A 24,282-nucleotide genomic window follows, 5' to 3' on the forward strand; every position below is an offset into this window, starting at 1 on the left:
AGTATCTTCTGATCCAACAGACACCATTTGTCAGGAGACAAGTTCGAAAGCTGTTGCTGTTTATCTGTGGCTCTAAGGAAAAGTATCGCCAGCTGCGAGATTTGCACACACTCGACTCACATGTCCGCAGCATCAAGAAGCTTCTTGAAGAGCAGGGCATCTTCCTTCGTGCTGGTGTGGTCACGGCAACATCTGGGTCCGCACTACAGTATGACACACTGATCAGTCTAGTAAGTGCCCTATAAGGAGATATCTTTAATCAGCATTGTTTAAAATTTAAATTTTGCATTTTTATTTTGTTGACGGTGTAAAAAGTTAATTAATTTTGCTTGTTACAGATGGAACATTTGAAAGCATGTGCTGAGATTGCTACTCAGAGGACAATCAATTGGCAAAAATTTTGCATGAAGGATGATTGTAAGTAGTTTCCAAAGATTAAAAAAAAAAAATTAACCACTTAAAACCAGCATTGCTAACATGCTTCTTTTTTATCCTTGATGCTTTGTTTTTCAGCGGTGTTGTACTTCCTGCTTCAAGTCAGTTTCCTAGTGGATGAGGGTGTTTCTCCAGTTCTTCTTCAGCTCCTCTCCTGTGCCCTTTGTGGTAGCAAGGTGATAGCCAGCTCCTCTTCTACCTCTTCATCAGCCTCAGGAGGTGGCTCGGGTAGTGCAGGACAGACTGGAGGTTCTCAGTCTTCTCAGAGCAAATCTTCTAGTAAAAAAAGCAAAAAAGAAGACAAAGAAAAGGACAAAGAGGGTGAGATGTTGAAATGTGTTTTCTTAAACTCTTTCAGCATCTTGATGATGTTTTGCATTAAGTAGATGCTTGTCTTCTGATGGTTGTCTCTGTTGAACTGATCACAGGTGACAGTGTCAGCAGCCAGGAAGATCAGCTCTGCATTGCTCTGGTCAGTCAGCTGAACAAGTTTGCAGACAAAGAGACGTTGATCCAGTTCTTGCGTTGTTTCCTGCTAGAGTCAAACTCATCCTCTGTGCGCTGGCAAGCCCACTGCTTAGCACTGCATATCTACAGGTACTGGTGAAACACTGACTGACAATGAGTAATAGTCGCATAGATATGGGTCAGAACATAACCATGATTATTTGTAGAATGGTCAAATTACAACCCGTGTTTTTGGCTAATGCAACTTTTTTTTTACAGGAACTCCAGCAAATCTCAGCAGGAGCAGCTGCTCGAGCTGACGTGGGCCATCTGGCCAGAGCTTCCTGCATATGGCCGCAAAGCTGCTCAGTTTGTCGACTTACTTGGATATTTCTCACTCAAAACTCCTCAAACAGAGAAAAAGGTTTGATTCATTTCAGTGCTGCTGTACTTGTGCGGTTTATCTATGTTTTGGTGTTTTTGTATCTCCTAGTGATGATAAAATGATAAATGTGTTCTTTAAACAGTCAAGAATATCTCTTTGTAATTAAAAGTTTAAACTCTCTGGAGTGTATTTCTCAAAGTTTTTAATCTAATTTTGTTAGTATTTTTGAAACACAACACCACAGTCTCAGAAATGTTGATGGAAGATTGTGATAAATCACATTTCTTTTCTACCACAGCTGAAAGAATATTCCCAAAAAGCTGTGGAAATATTGAAGGCACAGAACCATATTCTAACAAATCACCCCAACTCCAACATTTACAAGTACGTTCACAAAATATCTCTTGTATAGAAAACAATGTTTTAACCATCTTCTAGATAAAATCACCCATACTTTTCTCCTGCAGCACTCTGTCTGGTTTGGTGGAGTTTGATGGGTTTTATCTGGAGAGTGACCCCTGCCTGGTGTGCAACAACCCAGAAGTTCCCTTCTCGGTAAGTGAAACACAACCTCACAGACATTTATTTTAAAAGCTAAACAACAAGTATGTCTGGCTAAATTCCAACTTTGGTTTTTACATACCTGGACTTTTATGTAATTTGTTTTTCATTAGTTAAGCTTTCTGTGTTTGTACATCCAGTTCAGCAAGTTTGCTTGAATACAAATCTTAACAAAATTCTGATTATGTGGACAGAGTGGGGACAAAACAAATCTAAACTAATAAATCTAAACTAATAATCCTGCAGAAACAAATGCCAGTCATGTTAAACTTGTTACATTTGCCTTCTTTTTGTTTTCCAGAATATTAAACTGTCATCAATCAAAGTGGACACTCGTTATACCACCACACAGCAGGTTGTCAAGCTTATTGGCAGCCACACCATCAGCAAAGTCACAGTCAAGATCAGTGACCTCAAACGCACTAAAATGGTCCGCACCATCAATCTCTATTACAACAACAGAACTGTACAGGCCATCGTGGAGTTGAAGAATAAGTATGCTTTACATAAGTGCTTCTGGCGTTTGCACTGTTTTTCTGTCATTTATGCTCATACTAAGTGTAAAGTTCATGTCACTTGTTAGTATGAAAGTGTAGCGTTTACATTGATTGTTCTCTTTAGGCCTGCTCGTTGGCACAAAGCCAAGAAAGTTCAGCTTACCCCGGGACAAACTGAGGTGAAAATTGACCTGCCCTTGCCTATTGTCGCATCCAACCTGATGATTGAGTTTTCGGATTTTTATGAGAACTATCAAGCTTCGACTGAGACCCTGCAGTGTCCACGCTGCAGTGCTTCTGTTCCTGCAAACCCTGGGGTGTGTGGCAACTGCGGCGAGAATGTGTATCAGTGCCACAAGTGCAGGTAAACATTCGGTTTCCTCAACAGATTTTCTCTGAAAGGTAATTTAAGTATTAAAAGTAAGATTGTAATTGATGGTATTTTTTTCTTTTTAGGTCTATCAACTATGATGAAAAAGACCCTTTCCTGTGCAATGCATGTGGTTTCTGCAAGTATGCCAGATTTGACTTCATGCTGTATGCTAAACCATGCTGTGCAGTGGATCCAATTGAGAATGAGGAAGACAGAAAAAAGGTCAAAATCTTAACTTCATGAAAAGAATGTTGTAAAGAAATAGTCAAATATCTACTGTCTTAACCAGAAAGTTATTTAGAAAATGTAACTTATCTGGCATTAATTTTTTCTCCACTTCTTTTTAATCGTGAATGTATTTGTTTTTTCAGGCTGTAACTAACATCAACACATTGCTGGACAAAGCTGACCGGGTCTACCACCAGCTGATGGGACATAGACCTCAATTGGAGAGCCTCTTGTCAAAAGTTAATGAGGCGGCACCAGAGAAACCCCAGGTCAGTCACAAGAGAAGCCTGATCAGCACTTATAATATGAAACTAAATGTTGAATGGGTTTTGGATGAATGTTGAGGGGGAAATAAAAATTGGGCATGCTTGCAAAATATGAAATGTTCATTGTATTTAACGCATTCTTTTCAAAAGTAGTCTTAAGTATCTTTCAGTCTTCATTATACATTTTTTACCACAATATTCTCTTTTGTTGTTGCTTGCAGGATGATACTGGAGCAGGCGCAGGGCTTGGCACATCTACTGCTAATGTGAACAGATACATTCAGCAGCTGGCTCAAGAATACAGTGGAGACTGCAAGACATCATTTGATGAGCTCTCTAAGATAATACAGGTCAAAGAGGGGAATTTTTTTTTTAAAGAGTAGGAAACGCTGGTATTTTTCATACCATATGTAATGATGTTTGTAACTTTTTGTTTGCAGAAAGTGCTTGCATCTCGTAAGGAGCTTTTGGAATATGACCTGCAGCAGAGAGAGGCTGCCACAAAGTCATCCCGGAGCAGCAGCAGCCACCAGCCCACTTTTACTGCCAGTCAGTACCGTGCTCTGTCTGTGCTCGGCTGTGGCCACACTTCATCCAACAAGTGTTACGGATGTGCCTCAGCTGTCACGGGCCACTGCATCACGTTGCTGCGTGCATTGGCCACCAATCCAGCTCTCCGGCAGATCCTTGTCCTCCAGGGTCTCATTCGTGAGTTGTTTGAGTATAACTTGCGGCGAGGTACAGCAGCCATGAGGGAAGAAGTGCGGCAGCTGATCTGTCTCCTCACCAGGTGTGACTCACATGTTCATATGTACAATAATAGTTATTTGCTTTTTAACCTCTGAACTGCACATTACAGTGCAATAAATATTTAGATTTTGTTTTGTTGCAAATATAATACATTGAGACAACAGGCAAATGGTAAACTTTTTGTTTATCTCTGCCTCAGAGATCATCCAGAAGCCACCCAGCAAATGAATGACCTCATTATTGCTAAGGTGTCTGCTGCCCTCAAAGGTCACTGGGCTAATCCTGACTTGGTATGTTCTTCCACAATTGTTATGAAGCTGAACCAATTCAATTAAGAAAACATTGTCTCTGTGATTAAACAGCAAATATACTGGATTAAGTACCGGTAGTTCAAATTTGCTTTAAAATGTTCTGTTTTGATATGAACACTCTTCTCCGTTTGCTCCTTCAGGTTAGTAATTTACAGTATGAAATGTTGCTGCTGACGGACTCCATTTCCAAGGAGGGAGGATGCTGGGAGTTAAGGTTGCGTTGTGGTAAGCTCATGTACCGACCATATTTTTCAAGATATCTATTTTGCTTAAAAGATTATTTTCACTGGTAATCTGTAAGTGATGAGTAACTTATATTACAGTGTGAAGGACTTGTTCTGCATATTACTGCAGTAGTTTCCTACAGCAACAATATAAAGTACAGCAGCACAGTACATCCTGCACATCAAATTTGCTTTTGACTTTCTTGAGACAATTTCAGGATACATTTTCTTTTAATAGCTCATTAAAATACCTTCAGGTGCTGTGTAAATTTCTCATTACTGATTGATTTAGTTCAGTTTAAAACTCTCTCTAAAAGCTGTATTGTCTCTGTGTGCGTGTGTTTGTAGCTCTCAGTTTGTTCCTCATGTCAGTGAACATAAAAACACCTGTAGTCGTTGAGAACATCACTCTCATGTGCCTGAGGATCCTGCAAAAGCTGATAAAGCCCCCTGCACCAACTAGCAAGAAAAACAAGGTAATTATTATATAACTAGTTTGTTTGCTGTTATTGTTTTTGTGTCTTTGAGAACTTTAGGCAGAACATATTTGATTAAACATGCAACACAGCTGCACCCCGTTAGCAGAACAGGCCATTAAAGACAAGTCGAAACAAAAGTTGGATGTCCTCTTTAATTATAACTCAAAAATTATAGACAGTCATAAAAGATCGAAGCATAATGAAATCAACTATAAACGTCTTAGCTGCCAAGATGTCAAAACCTACAATATTTTCTTCCTGTCTTATTAATAAAATACACAATTTATTTAATCTATATTAGACTGTATTAAACTAAAGCATTTGGTGATTGTGTGAAGCACATTAACACAGCAACTTGTTTTGTTCCGTACTTACCATTTGCATTTAGCCATGTCATTGTATACCATACCAGCTTTATTTATAGAGCACTTTAAACATCCACAGGACCAAAGTGCTGTACAATACACATAATAAAACAATCATACAGTCAGATAATAAAAGCGATAAAATGATTAAAAGTCACATAATTAAAGTTGTACACACGTATATATGTATAATAGTGTTTTTTCTTGTGTCTAAAGGATGCTGCAATTGAATCCCTGACCACAGTCAGACCCTACAGTAATGAAATCCATGCCCAGGCTCAACTCTGGCTAAAGAAAGATCCCAAAGCATCTTATGATGCTTGGAAAAAGTGTCTCCCAGCTAGAAGTGAGTTCAACAAGGTCTGACAAAAAATGAATACATCAGTCATGAGATTGTTTCTTATGATAACCTTTTTTTGTTTGGTTTATTTTTATTACTACAGGCCAGGAAGCTGTGACTAAGCCTCAGGGGAAAGCTGAGTTACGGAAGCAGTATCTACTGGAGAAGTATGTATGGAAGTGGAAGCAGTTCATGAGGTCCAGGAAAGGTGAAGGTCTTTTCCCTCGCCTGCTCAAACTAAGCCACAACAACTGGCTTCGGCAGGTAATTAAACATTTTTGTATGACTGTTGAGCTATGCTTTATGCAGAAGTGCACAACAATGACAAAATGAAAATGTGTTGCAGGTTCTGTTCACACCTGCCACACAGGCCGCAAGACAGGCAGCTTGCACTATTGTGGAGGCTCTTACCACAATCCCCAGCCGCAAGCAACAGGTTCTGGACCTGCTCACCAGGTCTGAGACTCAAATATAAAACCTGCACATACAAACAACTACAACATGCATTACAGATGTACAATACATAAAAGGATTTTAGACTTCTCTTCTTTTTTCCATTACCAAAACTGTTGACTCAAATAAACATGGCTAACTTATTGATAACTAATAACCTTGTTTGTCTGTCAGTTACCTTGATGAGCTGAGTGTTGCTGGAGAGTGTGCAGCAGAGTATCTAGGTCTGTACCAAAAACTGATCAAGCCAACGCACTGGAAGGTTTATCTGGCTGCTCGTGGGGTCCTGCCCTACATTGGTAACCTGATTACCAAGGTAATGTCAAAGCAAATTTTTTATGAACTAGTTTATATGAACTCCTACAATGTTACCAGTGACAATGTTTGCATTAATTATTAGATCAGTTTGTTGTATATTACATTTTTATTGTTGTAGAGTTTAGTTCCAATACTTTGATAAGTATGTAATAATGGTCTGTTTGTATTTTGTTAATATCCCATTTGTATTCTTCTGATCAGGAAATAGCCAGTCTTCTTGCTCTAGAAGAGGCTACACTGAGCACAGACCTACAGCAAGGCTACGCCCTCAAGAGCTTGACTGGTTTGTTTCCTTTTTGCTTTATTTAATTGTAAAATTAAGCGTGACTGAGAAGAGCAAGTTTTTAATAAGACTATTTCCATTATAACAGAATAAACCATGCAAGTTATTTTATACATTAATTAAATGTTCAAAAGATTATTTTATTAATGTTGATTTACTGACATGTGGGTTTTGTAGGACTGCTGTCTTCTTTTGTGGAGGTGGAGTCCATTAAGCGCCATTTCAAGAGTAGGTTGGTTGGCACAGTTCTTAACGGATATCTGTGTCTGAGGAAGTTGGTGGTGCAGCGCACCAAGCTGATTGATGAGACCCAGGACATGCTCCTTGAGATGCTGGAGGACATGACAACAGGTCTGCACTGACACACAATCAATCAACAGACATTATATTAAAATCTGTCTCAATAATATTGTTATCTCCACAGTTTATGTCTATGTTTTTCAATTTTGAATTATTTGTGGTTCAGTTTTGTTGGGTAAAAATCCTGTTCATATGCATATGCGTGATGAAACTGTGAATGTGCTCAAAATGTGGAAATTATTTTTTTGTATAGGTACTGAATCTGAAACCAAAGCTTTCATGGCAGTTTGCATAGAAACTGCAAAGCGATACAATCTGGATGATTACCGGACGCCCGTGTTCATTTTTGAGAGACTGTGCAGCATAATCTACCCTGTAAGTTGCCATTTTTGAGCATAGTTGCAACAATTAACATTAAAATGGAAAAGAAGATATTCAATATTAATCATTTTCAAAGAGAGAAAAAATGCAATTGCCTTCTGTAAGCTTTTAAATGTGGAATTTATTATTTTTGTTTTGAATACGCTTCTATGCTTCTTTGTGATAAAAAAAAAACTTGACAGCACTAAAGCTAGATTTTTACGAGAAAAGTTTTATCACAATAATACTCTGAAATATACTTTTCCATAAATTTCCCATTGATGTGAGTTGTTCATTTCAATCTTTGTGTAGGAGGAGAATGAGGTGACAGAGTTCTTTGTGACTCTGGAAAAAGATCCTCAGCAGGAGGACTTTCTGCAGGGTCGGATGCCAGGAAACCCGTACAGCAGCAACGAGCCGGGCATCGGCCCTTTAATGAGAGACATCAAGAATAAGATCTGTCAGGACTGCGACCTGGTGGCACTTCTTGAAGATGACAGTGGCATGGAGGTAAAGTGTCTTTCTACTTGATGTGCTTGATTTTGGGACCTTTTTAACCTAAAGTCATGTTTCTCAGGACGTTCTATCATTTTCTATGAAACTTCAAAATCAGATTTCATTGGTTTTTTTCAGCTACTGGTAAACAACAAAATCATCAGTCTAGAGCTGTCTGTGGCTGAGGTCTACAAGAAGGTCTGGTGTCCAACAAATGAGGTCAGTTTTTCAGTGATATACTGATTTTTGATGTACTTATTTTATTAAAGACGTAGTCCAGTAAAACAGGCACTTGTAGTGATTCAGCCTGCTGGCTTTTTTCCTCCCAAAAGGGTGAGCCGATGAGAATCATATATCGGATGAGAGGTCTACTTGGAGATGCCACTGAGGAGTTCATAGAGTCACTGGACTCGACCACAGGTTAGAGTTCAAATTATGTTATTTTTGGCATTCCTTGTCAAGAATAAACTAGTCACATGTGTCTCAGTTATATTATTTTGTTGGCTGTACATATTCTTTGCTCTCATTGGAATGCATAACAAGGTGAAAGTGCAAATATTTTTCACAATTCATGGGGAATAATGTGCCTCACTTGATTGCAGATGAAGAAGAAGACGATGAAGAAGTGTACAAGATGGCGGGGGTCATGGCCCAGTGTGGAGGACTGGAGTGTATGCTCAACCGGCTGTCTGGAATCAAAGATTTCAAACAAGGGCGACATCTGCTCACAGTAAGCTACATTTATTTTGCTAAAAGTTCTGTGAAATATGACTTGTGTGTTTGACTGAAGCGGAGGCTGCATGGTTTCTTTCATGTATAATAAGAATTAGCTACAACACGTTCTGTTTATCCATGAAGATTAACGTGAAACCTTTGTTTTTCAAAATCAGTTTGAACATTTTGTTTCAGAATTAATTTCTGTTTTGAGGAATTGTTCTCAGCATTAAACTTTTTTAACACCCAAGTTTACCATATTTTTTGTTGCTTTTTAGGTTTTGCTGAAGCTGTTTAGTTACTGTGTGAAGGTCAAGATCAACAGGCAACAACTAGTGAGACCTGACATGAACACACTCAATGTAATGCTGGGAACTCTAAACCTGGTGAGTGTTTTCAGTGAATACCATAATGTTGTGATGGAAAAAGACAAACTTGAACATTTTAAAGGGATTCTTTTAACTTGAGTGTTTTCAGTAGCTCAGTTTTAATAATGTCCTTTTTTCAGGCTTTAGTAGCAGAACAGGAGAGCAAGGACAGTGGTGGAGCCTCTATAGCAGAACAGGTTCTGAGCATCATGGAGATCATTTTGGATGAAGCTAATGCTGAGATTTCAGAGGACAAGGTAAGACTGTAAGCTAAAGTGTACTCTCTGGATTACAAACAAAAAGTCTTAACTTGTTTGGTCTAAAGTGTGAGGTTGTTTTTTCTGTTGCAGGGTAATCTGCTGCTCACAGGAGACAAAGATCAGCTTGTGATGTTGTTAGATCAGATCAACACCCCTTTTGTACGCTCAAACCCCAGCGTGCTGCAGGGTCTGTTGCGCATCGTTCCATACCTGTCTTTCGGTGAACTGGAGAAGATGAAGATTTTGGTGGAACGCTTTAAACCCTGCTGCAACTTTGACAAGTAAGTGTCTCTCTGCTCTCATTTAAATGTGAGATTTTTAAAGAATATAATTTCTATGCCTCTAAATTTCTAAAGGTTTGATCAAATCTGGCTCACTACACTTCTCTAGTGTTGATTTTTGTTGTTATTGTTTTCTTAAGGTACGACGAGGAGCACAGTGCAGATGACAAAGTGTTTTTGGACTGCTTCTGTAAAATTGCTGCTGGAATCAAAAATAATAGCAACGGCCATCAGCTGAAAGATCTCATTCTTCAGAAAGGAATCACACAGAGTGCACTGGACTACATGAAGAAACATATCCCCAATGCAAAAAAGTAGGCCAACCTCTGCTTTTAGATGCCTGAAGATGATCTCTGCAAAGTTGCTAGATATTTAAAGCATGTTTCTTTATTTGAAATCTTTTCAGTTTGGATGCAGATGTCTGGAAGAAGTTCCTCTCTAGACCAGCTCTACCGTTCATTCTTAGGTTGCTCCGTGGTTTGGCTACCCAGCATCCTCCCACACAGGTACAGGATATTTTGATTCTCAGAGAAAACCGTCTGAAGCCAAAATCATATATCCAACACAAACACAAGTAATTATTTGACAAACAAATCAATAAACCTAACTTTATTTGATGTGTTGTTTTTTTATTGTCTAGGTGCTCATAGGCACAGATTCAATAACCAACTTGCACAAGCTGGAGCAGGTTTCCAGTGATGAAGGCATTGGAACTCTGGCGGAGAACCTCCTGGAGGCGCTCAGGGAGCACAGGGACGTCAACTTGAAGATTGAAGCAGCTCGCAGGGAAACCAGAGCTGAGAAGAAGCGAATGGCCATGGCCATGAGACAGAAGGCCCTGGGAACTCTGGGCATGACGGTACTCTTCCATTTATTTAAACACTTTTTTTTCTTCAAGTTTGTAATTGTTTAACAGCAGTTAGTCAAAAGTATTTGTGTATTTTCTGTGTTTGCCTTTCAGACAAATGAGAAAGGTCAAGTGGTTACAAAGACGTCACTTTTGAAGCAAATGGAGGAGCTAATAGAAGAGCCAGGTTTGACCTGCTGTATCTGCAGAGAGGGTTACAAGTTCCAGGTAAACCATCAGGACCAGGGTTTATATATTTAATGCATTACTTTTAGAAGCTTGTTAGAATTGAAAACACAGAGTCACACCATCAAATGTCTCTCAAAGATACTTTGAGCAGATACTTTGGGTTGTGTACAACTAAAACGCTTGATTTGCGTTAGATCTGGGTGTGTAGAGGCAGAGTTCAGGCAACAACAAAACAAAATATAAAGGTTTTGTTACAGTGGGGAGGTGTTAAGTTATCCAGATACAGGAAGTATCAATACTAGATAGGTAAAGTAGTTCAGAAACATTTTGAGCAAATTACATGACACTCTTCATATTGCCTTGAAATTAACATTTTCCTCTTTTTTTTTTTTTTTTTGCTTTTATTTTAGCCAACCAAAGTCCTGGGAATTTACACTTTCACAAAGCGTGTGGTCTTGGAGGAATTTGAAAACAAGCCTCGCAAGCAGCAAGGCTACAGCACTGTGTCACATTTCAACATCGTCCACTACGACTGCCATCTGGCAGCTGTCAGGTCGCCTCTAACTCCATCGTTTATCTCATGTTAATATTTAGATTATTGCGCTTTGCTTGTCGGCAGCTTTGTGTTTTCCTTTACAGTAAGAAAATTGTTATTTCAAATTTTCCTTTCAGGCTGGCTCGTGGGAGGGAGGAGTGGGAAAGTGCTGCTCTTCAGAACGCCAACACCAAGTGCAATGGACTGCTTCCTGTGTGGGGGCCACACGTGCCAGAATCAGCTTTTGCTACATGCTTAGCAAGGTGACGGCACGTTTTAGGACACGTTCACAGAGAAACACTTTCTCGGTCACCAAGTTAATCATTGTTGTGTCACTGTCACACAGGCACAACACATATCTTCAAGAGTGCACAGGCCAACGGGAGCCCACCTACCAGCTCAACATCCACGACACCAAACTGCTGTTCCTTCGCTTTGCTACTGAACAGTCACTAAGTGTAGACTCAGGAGGCGGGGGCCGCGAGAGCAACATCCACCTTATTCCCTACATCATCCACACAGTGCTCTATGTGCTCAACACGTACGGGGATTTTGTTTGTTTGTCTGTTTTATTATAGATATGTGTTCAAATTAACTCTGGCCACAGAAATATGAGACATGACGTTCGTGTCAGTGCTGACTTTTTGACAAAACTTGTCCCATGTCTTCTAGCTAGACTGTTCATTAAGGTTTATTTTGACTCATCTTATACCCAGTTTCACAACACAAATTCTCTCCGTGTAGTACACGAGCTACGTCACGAGAAGAGAAGAACCTGCAGAGTTTCCAGGAGCAGCCTTGTGAGAAATGGGTGGAAAGCTCATACGAGGTTGAAGGACCGCATTATTTCACCATCTTGGCCATCCATATTATGCCACCTGAAAAGTGGAGGAGTTCACGTTTGTACTTCCTGCGAAGACTCCTGGTCGCTGCACATTCTCGCAAGGTCTCTGCAGTCTCCACAAACAAGTGAGATACTTTACCTCGTATGGTTTTGTTTGTTTTTCACAGCTAATATAGAGCATCTGCTGCTACTCTTACCTAATAATATTTGTTAAAATGTGTCATGTTAAATTATTGTCATTGTTGGAACCAGTATTAATATATGTATATAAGTAATACTTAAATCTGACCCTAAGCGTTGAGTGTTATAATAAAAACACCTCACAAGAAGATGTGTTTTGACTTTGGGTGCATTTAAAAGTCCTAATATGATAGTATGAAAATAAATCTGATAAGTTCTAAAACCATTAAAGATTCTATAAAACCAGTAAAATGATCGTAAATCAGCAGCCAGTGCAGAAATGTAAAATTTGTGTGATGAAATCTCTCTTTTTAGTTTTTGTTTGATGAACTGTGTAGGACAGATTTTTTTTCAACATAGTTTATGACAAAACAAACATGTTTTTATTGTTTTATTTGCTTCTTGTCAGACTCACAGATAAAACGCCAAAGGAATATGCAGTTTATCGCTCACCTCTTCTCTTCTGGGCCCTGGTGGATCTTGTCTATGACATGTTCAGGGTAAATATCCTACAAAAAAGTCAAACCTAGATTGATCACAATGTTAGAGTTAAGTACAACAATACCTTTCTGTTATTTATTTGTCTACAGAAAGTACCCACCAGCAACACAGAAGGGGGCTGGTCCTTCTCCCTGGCAGAATATGTCCGTCACAACGACATGCCCATCTACGAGGCCTCGGAGCGCGTGCTCAGAGCCTTCCAGGATGAACTCATGCCAGCCGAGTCCATTTCAGAGTTCTTCGACGTTGTAGGTCAGTAAACGCACGCGTGGTTCATCTGAGTACTCCACAGAGTAGGAATTGATTTTAGAAAATTCAACAGATTCCCCCCAAAGCACTAAATTGAGACAGATTATCTATTTTAGCTTAACTTTTCCTTTTGCAAGGATTATTTCCCGTTTTTCTTTTTCAGTTTTTTAATGCAGAACTTCTTTTGTTTTCTTTGTTTTTGTCCTTTCAGGTCTCCTTTCTGAAATACCATTCCCGGACCTCTTCATGCAGGATTTGTTGAACTCTTTGCCCTGATTCAGCATCAAACCACATCCCTCAGACACACAACAACTTTAAAATAAAAATAAAGAAGTGCTGTTTACACACTGAGACACACACACAGTTAACAAACACCATGCTTCCTGTTCAGCTACCACCCCCACATGACAAATTAAACTGTGTAGTCTACAAAGAGTAATAAACAAATAAAAACACTCGTCCACTTTTGGCAACATCTCTGTAACACCATTGATGTTTTTGGCTGAAGAGGACACACTGAAGCATAATCTACGCTTTGCCCCCACTGATCCAAATTGCTTCAGTCTGATTAAAGAAGATTTGATGTGTTTTTATTAGCAAGTTTAAGGAAAAGAAACGTAGGAACCAACTGATCATTTAAGATGTTTTGTGTGTTTTCACTTTACTGTCGAGAAAACTGAAGCTTCACTGTTCTTTTATGGCACGCTAACAGAATAACACCTTCGTGTTCGGATGTCAGTGGTTTGGTTGATGGGAGTAAATCCTGAATTCTGTTTTGGAATGAGTCAAAGTTTGCTTGTTTGTTTTAAATCCCTCCGATATAAGTGTGCAATGTTAAGGTAACTAAAAAGTTTTTGGATTTGACCCACCACATGTTAGAAGTGACATTTTATTTTGTCTTGTTTTCCTTTTTGTTTGCTTTAAGTTTATTTTTGATCTGTTTTTTTTTTTTCCAATGTCACATGGTTGCAAAGCTCTCGTCTTTTTCCTTTTGGGTTTTTGGCCCGAACGTTGGTTCTAACTGGAATTTGATTGACAGACAGGGAACATGTGTCTCAGGTTTGTTCCATCAACCTCAGAACTAGATGGGGGATTTAAAAAGAAATGAACCAATTTTTTGCTTTTTGTTTTTCTTCCATAAAGCTATGCCTTTGAAGTGAACTTATGAAACAATCCATCTGTTGCAAAGAAATATCAAACATGTCTAAATTAATAAAACAGACTTGCATTATATCCTTAAACCCTTTGCTGTTTGACTCATGATTTGTTCATTTAGTTTCCTTCTCATTTCCCCCTCAGACCTCTACACTCAATTCACTAGATTTACTGCTAAACTGCTGACAACGCGCTTGTGTTGATCCCCAGAATACTTCATGGAAAGTAAAGATCAACTCATTTACCTTCAGATGACAGAAAGTTGCTTCAGTGGGTCCACATCTAGGTTTTTATGCATGTTTGAATGAATTCAACTAGCCGTGCTTCCTCAGTTTTTGTCCACCCTGCAGAGCCCTCCTTGCTTTTCCAACACAAAACGAGTTCAGGTCATGTGATGTGTTGTAGAATTAATAATGTGACAATGATCATTTCTGCAAAAACAAGCCTTTAATAAAATATTTCCTGTCAACTTTTCCAGGTTTTGCAAAAGAGTAGTGAGAGCAGATATGTTGTATGGTCTGGAGACAGTGGCTTTGACAAAAAGAAGAAAGAACTGGAAGTGGCAGAAATGAAGATGTTGAGGTTTTCCTTAGGAGTGACAAGGATGGAGAAGATAGAACAGAGATCGTTAGTACAGCACAGGTTGAACAACTGGGAGATCCAAGTTAGAGAGGCCAGACTGAGATGATTTGGACATGTCCAGAGGAGGGACAGAAGGTATATTGGTAGAAGGATGTTGGAAATGCAGCTGCCAGGACAAAGACAAAGAGGAGATGTATGGATGCAGTTAGAGAGGACATGGAGATAGTTGGAGTGAGATGGAGGATGCAGAGGACGACTCGCTGTGGTGACCCCTGAAGAGGGAACAGCCAAAAGTAGACAGACTGTCATCGTTTGGCCTTTTTTAGATGCAGCACATTTGAAAATGATGATGGTTCAAAATAAGATCAGGTTCTGGATTTGTGATGATTTGGATATGAATTTCTTGAGTTCATAAAGAACGTAACTGCCTCTAGAGGGCATTATACATCAAGATGTTTGAGCACTTTGCTGCTCAAAATGTTTCACTATCTAGTTAGAAATTAATGTCTACAAGCTTAAAATATGACATTTTTCAAAATTACACATGAAAGCACATTTTGCACTTTTTAGGGTTTCAGCAATACATTACAATCACAACAAGGTGTGCAAACATTTTTATACAAAGAAATATGACTGTAACAAAAACCTGTTTTAAGAAGAGTTAAAGATTACAGTTTCCACTTTTAACTTGATGCTCACTGATCGATTTAATTTTCGTCCACGGTGTTCATGCACTGGCCGTGCCACGTCCTCAGCAGGCCAACGGAGCAGTTTCAGAGCATCTCTGGAGGGTTTGTGGAAAACAAGGGTCTTTACTGTGAAGAACGAGACTGTCTCGTCCCACATGTCTGATCTGGTCATCCCAGTGCTCAATTGTCTCTGCAGAGTCTCAGTCCTCTCCAACATGCTCATCTTACACAGGCTGTGGAGAAAACCAGAGTTAAAACTTGGAAAAAAAAATAGCTTTTCTGCACAAATGTGTCATGTTGAATGACTTTACTGAAAAATGTTTAGAAAAAACCCCTGAAACATTGATAAAGTTAAAACAAGTAAAAAAAAATAGAAACAAGAACAGTAGCTTAAAGTTAAAATAAGCAAAGCAATAACAAATAACTAAACTAGCTCTACCGAAACTACAAACTAAAGAAAGCTACTGTAGCTAAAAGCTAAAACTTGTATAAGATGCAGCTCAAGGCTAAAGTTGGCAAAACTGACAAATAGTGGAAAATGTCAACACTAAAGCTAAAAGGAGCACAAGAATATATAAAAAAAACAAGTTTAACAACTCTATACACAAAAATGTATTATATTATTACTAAATATTATTTTAATTTTTTTTTATAATATGAAACTTTTTTGACTGTTTGATGCTGTGACAACTTCATTTTCCTCAAGAATAAATAAAGTGGAACAATGAGATGTTCAGAGTTGGTTCTCAATTCAAAATATTCAAGAACAGGAGCTTGGTTGTGTTTAAAGACAAACATATGGAATTTATGTAAAAAAAAAAAAAAAAAAAAGATCCTGATAAATGCACTGGGAGTTGCTAATTTATGAAAATAATTTTGATTTTTTACTTTCTCTTTGATATTATGCTTCAAAGCCATGGAATGCCATATTTACCCCAAACTGCTCCAGGAACCAAACTGAAAGAATCATGTCGCTCAAATCAAACCTAAACTTTCCTGACACCAGGCTAAAATGAAATCAAAACAACTTACTTACTTCAATAACTTATTTAAACGTACACTGCGAGCTGGTTCCTCATGATGAGCACTCATTCCGATGTCATCCGTGTCATTCAGGCTCTTGTGGGGTTCAAGAGGCAGTCGGGGTTCTGGTTTTGACCCACCTCAGCCTCCCTCGTTTAAATACTTATGCCAGCTTTCTCAACGACCGGATGATGTGCCGGTTCTCACCGTGTTGGGCCAATCACAAAGAAGTGTTATGACAATAGAATGTGAATAAATTAGTTGAACTTGTGGGGTACAATGGACCCCAGTCCAAACAAACAGGTGGGAGGGCCCTTCATGCCTCTGGCTGCTCAGATGAGAAGTCCTTACTGGATCAATGGGGAGTGATATGTGGTGGGAACGTGGAGGGAAAAACATCTGCCTGATAAACATTTTACTTCAAGTCTGGAATGAGGGTAAAGAGATGTTGGGAGGGGGAAAGGAGGCCTTTTGTTTCTATCTTCAGTTTAAATCTTATATGTGTCAGCGGGTCAGAAAGCTTAACACTCATCAGGCAGTGGGTTTTGGGCTTTGTGGGGGTGTTTTTTGTTGTGTGTCTTTATTCTGTACTTTCATCCCCTAAATTATTGTGGCTGGATGCACCTTTCACTGTTTCCTTTACATATTTTCCTCTATCAAACCAACCTGAAAGTTGCCCACCTTTCTCACACACTTTCTTTTCTTTTCATTTAACTTTCCGTCTCCATTTCATCCTTTCCAGTTCTCACGGTGTGAGCGTCTCCCATGCCCCACTGGTCGACAAAAGTGCACAATCCATCCAGATGGTGTGCCTGGAAGCCTTGTTGACAACCCTGTCTTCCTGGGTGTGTGTGTGTGCGTTTTGAGACGGAGGAGGGGGGGCTGGTCACTCAGTCCTTGTTCAGCAGGGCACACTTCCTTTGTGCAGCCTGCCTTGGAGTCATTAACGCTGAAGTGTGGGAAGCCTGGGACCACAGCAGCTCCCACGTTCCACACAGGCAGGAAGGGAGCGTGTGACTGAGACGTGGCCTGCGGCAGGCAGCGCAGTGTGTGTGTGTGTGTGTGTGTGTGTGTGTGAGTGTGTGTGTGTGATTAGAGTTTATCTGACAGGGCAGCATGTGCCTGAAGTGTGAAAACTCTAAATATGATTCTTCTATCAAACGCTTCATGAAGGATAATGTTTTTAAATTCAGAAGTTGTTCTGGAGTATATATATATATATATATATATATATATATATATATATATATATATATATATATATATACATATAAAGTGTACAAAATATAACAAATCTGAAGATCTTCTTTAAACCTGGTTATAGGTTTGTGAAAGTGGTGGAGCTCAAATAATAATAAAGACTTAAAATGAAAAGCATGGACATTTAGATGATAATGAAAGACTTTCTTTTTTTTACGACGAAGGACAAGACTAAAGAACAAAAAGTCCAAAAAGGAGCCGACACAATGTGTGTGAAGCCTGGACCCGTGGTTCCAATGTATGGAAAGTGGGAAAACTTAAAATAATCAAAGTTCATGCTCAATAATCCAGGTATAAATCCAACAATGTTCAGTCAGGTCATCTGGATGGTTTCGTCCACATGACCTGACTGAACATTGTTGGATTTATACCTGGATTATTGAGCATGAACTTTAATGTTTTGAACCACTTTGGCTATGGCTGCCTCAGAGGAGTCGACGGGGGAGAGGGCGGACTCCAGAAACCATCTTATCACCATCGAACTTGTTGGCCCACTATGTGAGTGGGCCATTCATGGGGACTGAGTTTGTTGTAGCTCCTCAGACTGATGAAGTCCTTTGGATGAAGGATGAAATGTTTCAACAACAACAACAACAAAACGTCCAGAGGACCTAACTTAACTTTGTTGTATTTTTTTTTTAAAGTTCCTTCAGCTAACAGAACTTTTAGTCAGTTAATTTTAGAGAAGGTTAACTTGAACCAGCTTAATGAGCTTTAACAGAAAGGAACATTTCAGACCTCATAAAGTTTGAGATGTTTGATTCTTAAAGCCAAATAGCTGCTGAACAGAATATAAATCATACAAATTCAGGAAATAAGCTGAGCAAAGTGATTTTATTCAGTTGTATCTATTTCTATGGAAAACGAATTCTAAATTTGTTTACATGTTTTACAAACGTACAATAAAAGATAAAAACTGGGAGAACACATTGTCATAACAGAACTCCAATAAATTAGCAGAAAGCATTTTTAGATAATCTGATAAGGAACCACAGGAGTCATATGGAATCAAATTAATTGTAATAAAAAAAATCAGCTAAAGGTAAATAAAAAAATACCTCTGAAAGTCCTTCCATCCATCCATCCATCCATCCATCTATCCATCCATCCATCCATTATCTTTACCCACTGCTTCCTCTCTGGGTCACAGGAGTCACTGGTGCCCATGTCCAACTATCGTTGTGTGAGAGGTGGGGACACCCTGGACAGGTCTCCAGTCCCTCACAGGGACACATGGAGCCAAACGAGACAAATAACCATTTACTCTCTCGTTCTAATCTAAGGACAATTTGGAGTTACCAAACAACCTAACATACATGTTTTGGTCTGTGGGAGGAAACCGGAGTATCCAGAGAAAACCCACGCATACACTGAAAGAACATACAAATTCCATCCAGAAAGGCCCACGGCTGGGATTTGAACCGAGGCAACCTGCTCGCTGAGAGGCAGCAGCTCTAGCAACTGCGCCACCGTGCTGCCCCTCTCTCAAAGTTTGAAAATACTATTGCTCAAAAGCACTTGAAAAGATCACAAAAACGTTTGTTTCCTCACAAGGACCATTTAAATAATATAATATAACTATATATTTTAAGTGATTAAATTATGTAAATATGGTAAGCTTATAAAGCGTAGATAATCTAGTTTCTTCAAGGTTCAGGTTCTTTATTGTCATTCACATCACATGTGGTACATGAGGTGGAATGAAATTGTGTATTCAGGATCCCATTTATACCCCAAAAATAGCAAAAATATAAAGTATAAAGAGAAACAGTATATAAGGATCTAAGGTATCTGCCAAACACTAATAATGTAAAATAATACGGTATATTAAACATAAGCCCAACGTATATTCTATATATACTTACGACATATATATAAGTTCTTGTGAATATGTACGTTATGTGTGATCAGATTTATTATTCATTCAAATATAAAAATGTACTCACAATTATCCTGATGCATGCTCAATAATCCAGGTAGAAAAAACTCACAATTACTTAATTAGATACAAATTAAGGAAACTAAAACTGCCCAACTTTACTGTATGTTTTGCGACGCCTGTAATGAAAGTAAATTGAGTTCCCTGTTGTTCTATTTCAGACTAAAAGAATGTTTTGATTGAGCTCTTTCAAACTAATTTTAGTGTTTAAACCAAAATTTAATCAAAATAATAGATCAATGGTCTACACATTTTCTTTTTTTTAATCAATCAGATTTAATTTTAGTTCAAAATCTTGCAGAAGAACTCCGTTTTCCCTCCAATTCTCACATGACTCAACTGTTGCACAGCCTGGCGGGAAGTCTGCCTCTTCAAACGGGTGGAAGTGGCTGCATGTTGGTCTTTTCTTGCGGTTGGCCCCTCTCTAACACCCACGTGTGCCTGGTGGCCGAGGCACTTTGTCTTCAATTACGTGGCGGTGGAGACAACATGAGACAGCGGCATGCTTCTCTCTGGGGTCACCACTTTCCCATATCAACAAAAGCATTGGGTCATTTTTCCAGCTTCAATCCCCCCCATCCCACTCCTCCTCCACCCTGGGCTCTTTCTCTTGTGGTTTATTTCTCCACCTGCTCCCCAGAGGCACACTCATTGTCCCCACAGCTATAAACACTTCATTGAGCATGTGGCAGCCCTGCGTTCCCCACAGCCCTTCCCAGCGCTCCCATTGGCCCAGAGACTGTGAGAAACTCCAACAAGCCTCAGACTCACACATTCATATGGAGATTTGGGTGTATAAATACACGGCAGGAGCAGCAGGAACGGCAGCTCACCCTCGACTGGTTCTTCAAACCGAGCAGAGACGCTCCGACTCAGCAGCGATGGCACCCACTGTCGTTGGACAAGCAGCCAAGAACCACCTGACTCCAGCCCATAAGGTAAACCTCTGCTCCATGATGTTGCACGTTCTTCTCTTGAGCTGCGTTGAAGTGAAACAAAAGTTGATGCTCAAGTTTAACAAGCTGTTTTCATTTGCGTTTTCCACAGCTGAGAAAGCCAATGGTTGAGAAATTGCGCAGAGACCGCATCAACACCAGCATCGAGCAGCTGAAATCCCTCCTGGGACCTGAGTTCCTCAGACAGCAGCCGGACTCCAAGCAGGAGAAGGCAGACATCTTGGAGATGGCCGTGACCTATCTGAGATGTTGGCAGCAGCAGAAGCAGCAGAGCACCCCGACCTCTGGCCTCATGACGGCCACTGATGGTTACTCCCACTGCATCCAGGAGGCTGTCAGCTTCCTGTCCCGCTGCGAGGTCCAGTCTCAGGCACACAGGCTGCTCCGCAACCACTTCCAGGGTCTGCAGGAGTCCAGCAGGACCTGTCTCAGCCCCTGCAGCCCGTCTCCTCCTAGTTCTCCTCTCCATCAGGTCATCTCCAGAAAGGGTTTGTGTCCGAGCAGCAGTGCTCTGTGGAGGCCCTGGTAGGAAGAAGGAACTTTCATCCAGACAGAACTACGTCTGTGGACGCCATGGACAGAAAGTCAAAGGCTCAATGGAGTCCATTTCCTTTTGTCTCAATACAAGTGTTGAACTGTTTGAGAAACTTCCTGAGGAAGGACTGAGAATATTCAGGTTTTACTGAAAACTTACACCATGTGTAAAAATACTTCACACATTTGTTTGTTCACCGTGTGATTTTGTGAACTTCTCCTGTGGAGAAAACAAATCCCAACTTTTTTATTTTCTATGCAAAGATCAGTAAATTATATTGACCACATTGGTTTTAAATGATGTTTATTATTTTGTTTTCTCATATGTTTTATCATCTTGCTGGTGATGAATCAAAAACAAGCCACAGAAAGGATCCCATGGATCCACCTTCACTGTAAATCCTTTGAGGATGTTCTTTATTGTTTGAGTTTTTGTAACCAATATTTGGTTTTCTTCTGGATGAGTGTTGATGGATTTCTAGTTTCTTGTCCATTTGTGATGTTCACACCAGATGTTTTTCATCTCCCAGTGAATGCCTTTCATAAAGGCCTTTTGTACTGTCTTCAGTCTTTTTTACTGTTGCTTCCTTGAGAAGTTTGCATTAAACATGTGACAAAAAGAAATCTTGTCAAGTTTTGTAAGCACAAATGATAATCAGGTTCTTGTTTTTGTTTAGAATCTTATTCATGCAGCAAATTATGTCACGCAAGTTTCACAAATCTCAGTAAAACATGATGTGTGTGTGACAAACTTTACATGAAGTTACAACAACACAGTGCAAGTAAACATCCAAACACTCACAGGATCAAGATCATCTTGTGCTGACTAATGACAGAGCTGAGATGTCTATAAGGTCTGGAAGTGCTCAGAGTATGTGTTGTGAATAACTGTCAGCTACTACCACACCAAATTTAGCTTAATATCAGTTAAATTCTCTGAGTTTTTAAGGGCATCTTGAGTTGGGTCAGTTGTAGATTTTCATGTATTATGGGTGTTACCAATACAGTAATGCGTAACAAAATAGTTAAAGAAATATACAATGATGTGCAAAAGTTTCGAGTCAACCCTCATTTCTTAATATTATTTTTCTAAGGACCCCGACTTTTTTCTATAATCTTTTGAAGTGGTCTTGAAAAGTATCTAGAAGGTCTTTCAGATAATTTTTATTTTTAGGCTGTGTTGTAACTAATTTTCAGTTTTGATTATGTTGTATTTTTTAATTTTGATGCAAACGAAATGTAAAAAGTCGTAGAACGAGCCAGAACTCATAAATAACACATTAGCATAAACAAATAAATAAATAAACACAGTTGAATTGAAGACTGAAACTTTATTTCTTGTAGCCCTTCACAGAGATACAATCTGTTTTAAATTCAGTAGTTACAGTAAGCTTATTAAAAAACAAACAAAAACCGGAGTTTGACAGGCAGAAAATAACAATTTAGCACCAACAAGGAGATTCAAATGATCAGCTGAAAGTGTGGCATACAAAAGGTGATCAGCTAAAGGATGGTGCATCTTTCAGCTCGTATGCATCATTTCCTAAAAACTTGACAGTACTGTTCATCTGCTGTGGATGTGATGTGTCTTTATTGCTTTTGTGCTCATTTTTAAGTGCATATCATGTCCAGGTACAAAAACTGGACAGAAAATAAGAAGGGGGGGGGGGCTTTAAAAGACCTACAAGGCCAACATTGTTTAAAGAAGTTAAAGATGGATTAAAACTTTTTCACAGTGCTGTACTGGATACATGTGGATCATCAACATCCCATCTTGTCTGACTTTGTTGTTGAACAGGTGTTTCCTCGGATGTGGTGAGCATTATGTCTCACGTGCTCCTAAAGTCTTTCACAACTCCTCGTGTGTGTGGAGGTTGTGCAGAACGTGGGATGCCACAGACTTTCTCAGGGTCTAGTTTGCCAGGCCAGATGGTCTGGCTGAAGCTGCACCCCCCCTCCTCTCCCCCTCCTCTCCCCCTCCTCTCCCCCTCCCTGCTCTTCAACAGGAGATCAAACACCGTAGCTAATGTGATGTGTAACAAGACACACTTCTATTGTCCCCACGTTGGGGCCAGTGAATGGACGCAGAGTGTGGGAAACGAGAGATACCACACTCACAGAGCGATGGCTGATGGGTAGCAGCTCCGCATCGCCGCGGGTCTCAGAGATGGACGAGACTTTATGGCAGGAATTCACAGCTCCCGGGCGGGCAGTGGGTGGGAGGGGAACTCATCTTCCCACACACTTTTAGACAAAGACCTCCAGAAACAGTGGCGTGCACACAAACTTTTGGAGGAGGCATGAATTAATGCAAACACGTCAGGTGTGAAGAGCACAAACGTGCCGGAGCAGAAAGGCAGTCACGTTTCGAATGATAAAATGACTGCAGGAGTGTGAGGAGTTTTTCCTTTCCACTGTCGCCTTCGTGCTTGCTCAAGATGAGTTCTGCGTTGGAGTTAAATTCAAAGCAGTCTGCTCCTCAGATAAATTGTATTAAATTATTATTTTATATACGAATGTTTCTGTTCAGTGCCCTGAGACGACTTCTGTTGTGACTTGGCGCTGTATAAATAAATAAACTGAATCGAACTGAATTGAATTGAAACTAATGCAGTTTATATTTATATTTCATATTTGTTAGGCTGCTTGTGTAATACATGTGATGCAGGTACTTTAGTGAAATTGTAGGCATTAAAATGCTCAAACTTCACGAAGCCTAATATGAGTCTTCATCCAGCCAAACTTTCATGCCAGAGTTTAAAATTTAACTTGTCCAGTGCTGAGAAGTGATGAATTTATGGATGTAAATGACATCAAGCACGATCAAGGCATTTAGATGTGTGAGCTCTCAGAGTTTGTGTCTGGTGTGATTCTCAGATACTACCACATCACAGTTTAGCTCATCATCTGTAAAACTGGCTTTTTACAGCCACGTTTGTGTTTGTAAAGGTTACTAAGCTGTGACCGCCATCTTGACTGGGGTCAGCTCTAAAAGCTAATTATTTGTAGATGTTCATTCAATGATTCAACTATCTGAGAGTATCCATAAAATCTGCTCACTGGCTTGTGAGATATTTTGCTAACACTACAAACAAACCATCAGACACACATGAATGCCTGTCACCTTTGTTGCAGTTCAAGTGTTTTAAATCAGGTTTGTAAATTTATTCCTTTCACACATCAGATTAGCAGGTTTTCAGATCACTGTTTACACAATTAATTCAATAATTCTGCAACTAAAAATCAAATGTTTTAGGCACCATTGTTAATAAAAGGTGGAATGGCTCAAATCCATAAAAAGGCATT

The 24,282-nt window shown here is 39.6% G+C and overlaps 2 protein-coding genes across 2 annotated transcripts in view; both read left to right on the forward strand.

Moving 5' to 3' along the window:
- The window catches only part of ubr4 (ubiquitin protein ligase E3 component n-recognin 4), a 52,032-nt gene extending 38,490 nt beyond the window's left edge, over positions 1-13,542 (forward strand). Inside the window, exons 64-104 of the mRNA XM_037684940.1 lie at positions 3-230; positions 339-417; positions 514-756; positions 864-1,032; positions 1,162-1,306; positions 1,566-1,651; positions 1,735-1,822; positions 2,130-2,323; positions 2,450-2,689; positions 2,782-2,920; positions 3,070-3,195; positions 3,414-3,542; positions 3,633-3,982; positions 4,142-4,232; positions 4,394-4,478; positions 4,826-4,953; positions 5,538-5,667; positions 5,765-5,925; positions 6,008-6,117; positions 6,289-6,430; positions 6,634-6,715; positions 6,893-7,066; positions 7,269-7,390; positions 7,688-7,885; positions 8,009-8,089; positions 8,203-8,290; positions 8,473-8,600; positions 8,863-8,970; positions 9,093-9,209; positions 9,303-9,493; positions 9,634-9,807; positions 9,900-9,999; positions 10,134-10,352; positions 10,455-10,568; positions 10,940-11,082; positions 11,202-11,327; positions 11,411-11,605; positions 11,809-12,033; positions 12,498-12,588; positions 12,679-12,841; positions 13,050-13,542. Of these exons, the coding sequence (XP_037540868.1) occupies positions 3-230; positions 339-417; positions 514-756; positions 864-1,032; positions 1,162-1,306; positions 1,566-1,651; positions 1,735-1,822; positions 2,130-2,323; positions 2,450-2,689; positions 2,782-2,920; positions 3,070-3,195; positions 3,414-3,542; positions 3,633-3,982; positions 4,142-4,232; positions 4,394-4,478; positions 4,826-4,953; positions 5,538-5,667; positions 5,765-5,925; positions 6,008-6,117; positions 6,289-6,430; positions 6,634-6,715; positions 6,893-7,066; positions 7,269-7,390; positions 7,688-7,885; positions 8,009-8,089; positions 8,203-8,290; positions 8,473-8,600; positions 8,863-8,970; positions 9,093-9,209; positions 9,303-9,493; positions 9,634-9,807; positions 9,900-9,999; positions 10,134-10,352; positions 10,455-10,568; positions 10,940-11,082; positions 11,202-11,327; positions 11,411-11,605; positions 11,809-12,033; positions 12,498-12,588; positions 12,679-12,841; positions 13,050-13,114 (5,967 nt within the window). The 3' untranslated portion in view covers positions 13,115-13,542. The remainder of the gene's footprint in view (positions 1-2; positions 231-338; positions 418-513; positions 757-863; positions 1,033-1,161; positions 1,307-1,565; positions 1,652-1,734; positions 1,823-2,129; positions 2,324-2,449; positions 2,690-2,781; positions 2,921-3,069; positions 3,196-3,413; positions 3,543-3,632; positions 3,983-4,141; positions 4,233-4,393; positions 4,479-4,825; positions 4,954-5,537; positions 5,668-5,764; positions 5,926-6,007; positions 6,118-6,288; positions 6,431-6,633; positions 6,716-6,892; positions 7,067-7,268; positions 7,391-7,687; positions 7,886-8,008; positions 8,090-8,202; positions 8,291-8,472; positions 8,601-8,862; positions 8,971-9,092; positions 9,210-9,302; positions 9,494-9,633; positions 9,808-9,899; positions 10,000-10,133; positions 10,353-10,454; positions 10,569-10,939; positions 11,083-11,201; positions 11,328-11,410; positions 11,606-11,808; positions 12,034-12,497; positions 12,589-12,678; positions 12,842-13,049) is intronic.
- A 6,773-nt stretch (positions 13,543-20,315) lies between these two features.
- LOC119417087 (transcription factor HES-5) lies at positions 20,316-21,338 on the forward strand. Its single transcript, XM_037684295.1, has 2 exons — positions 20,316-20,424; positions 20,534-21,338. The coding sequence occupies exons 1-2, from the start codon at positions 20,368-20,370 to the stop codon at positions 20,969-20,971; spliced, it is 495 nt and encodes a 164-aa protein (XP_037540223.1). The 5' UTR covers positions 20,316-20,367; the 3' UTR covers positions 20,972-21,338.
- The last annotated feature ends 2,944 nt before the right edge of the window (positions 21,339-24,282 follow it).

The sequence above is a fragment of the Nematolebias whitei genome, chromosome 11 (assembly GCF_014905685.2).
Source record: "Nematolebias whitei isolate Nwh7 chromosome 11, NemWhi1, whole genome shotgun sequence".
Lineage (NCBI taxonomy): Eukaryota > Metazoa > Chordata > Actinopteri > Cyprinodontiformes > Rivulidae > Nematolebias > Nematolebias whitei.

Coding starts and splice junctions, on each gene's coding strand:
- LOC119417087 (XM_037684295.1), top strand. CDS start 20,368: ATGGCACCCACTGTCGTTGGACAAGCAGCCAAGAACCACCTGACTCCA. Junction 20,425..20,533: donor ACCTGACTCCAGCCCATAAG/GTAAACCTCTGC, acceptor CGTTTTCCACAG/CTGAGAAAGCCAATGGTTGA.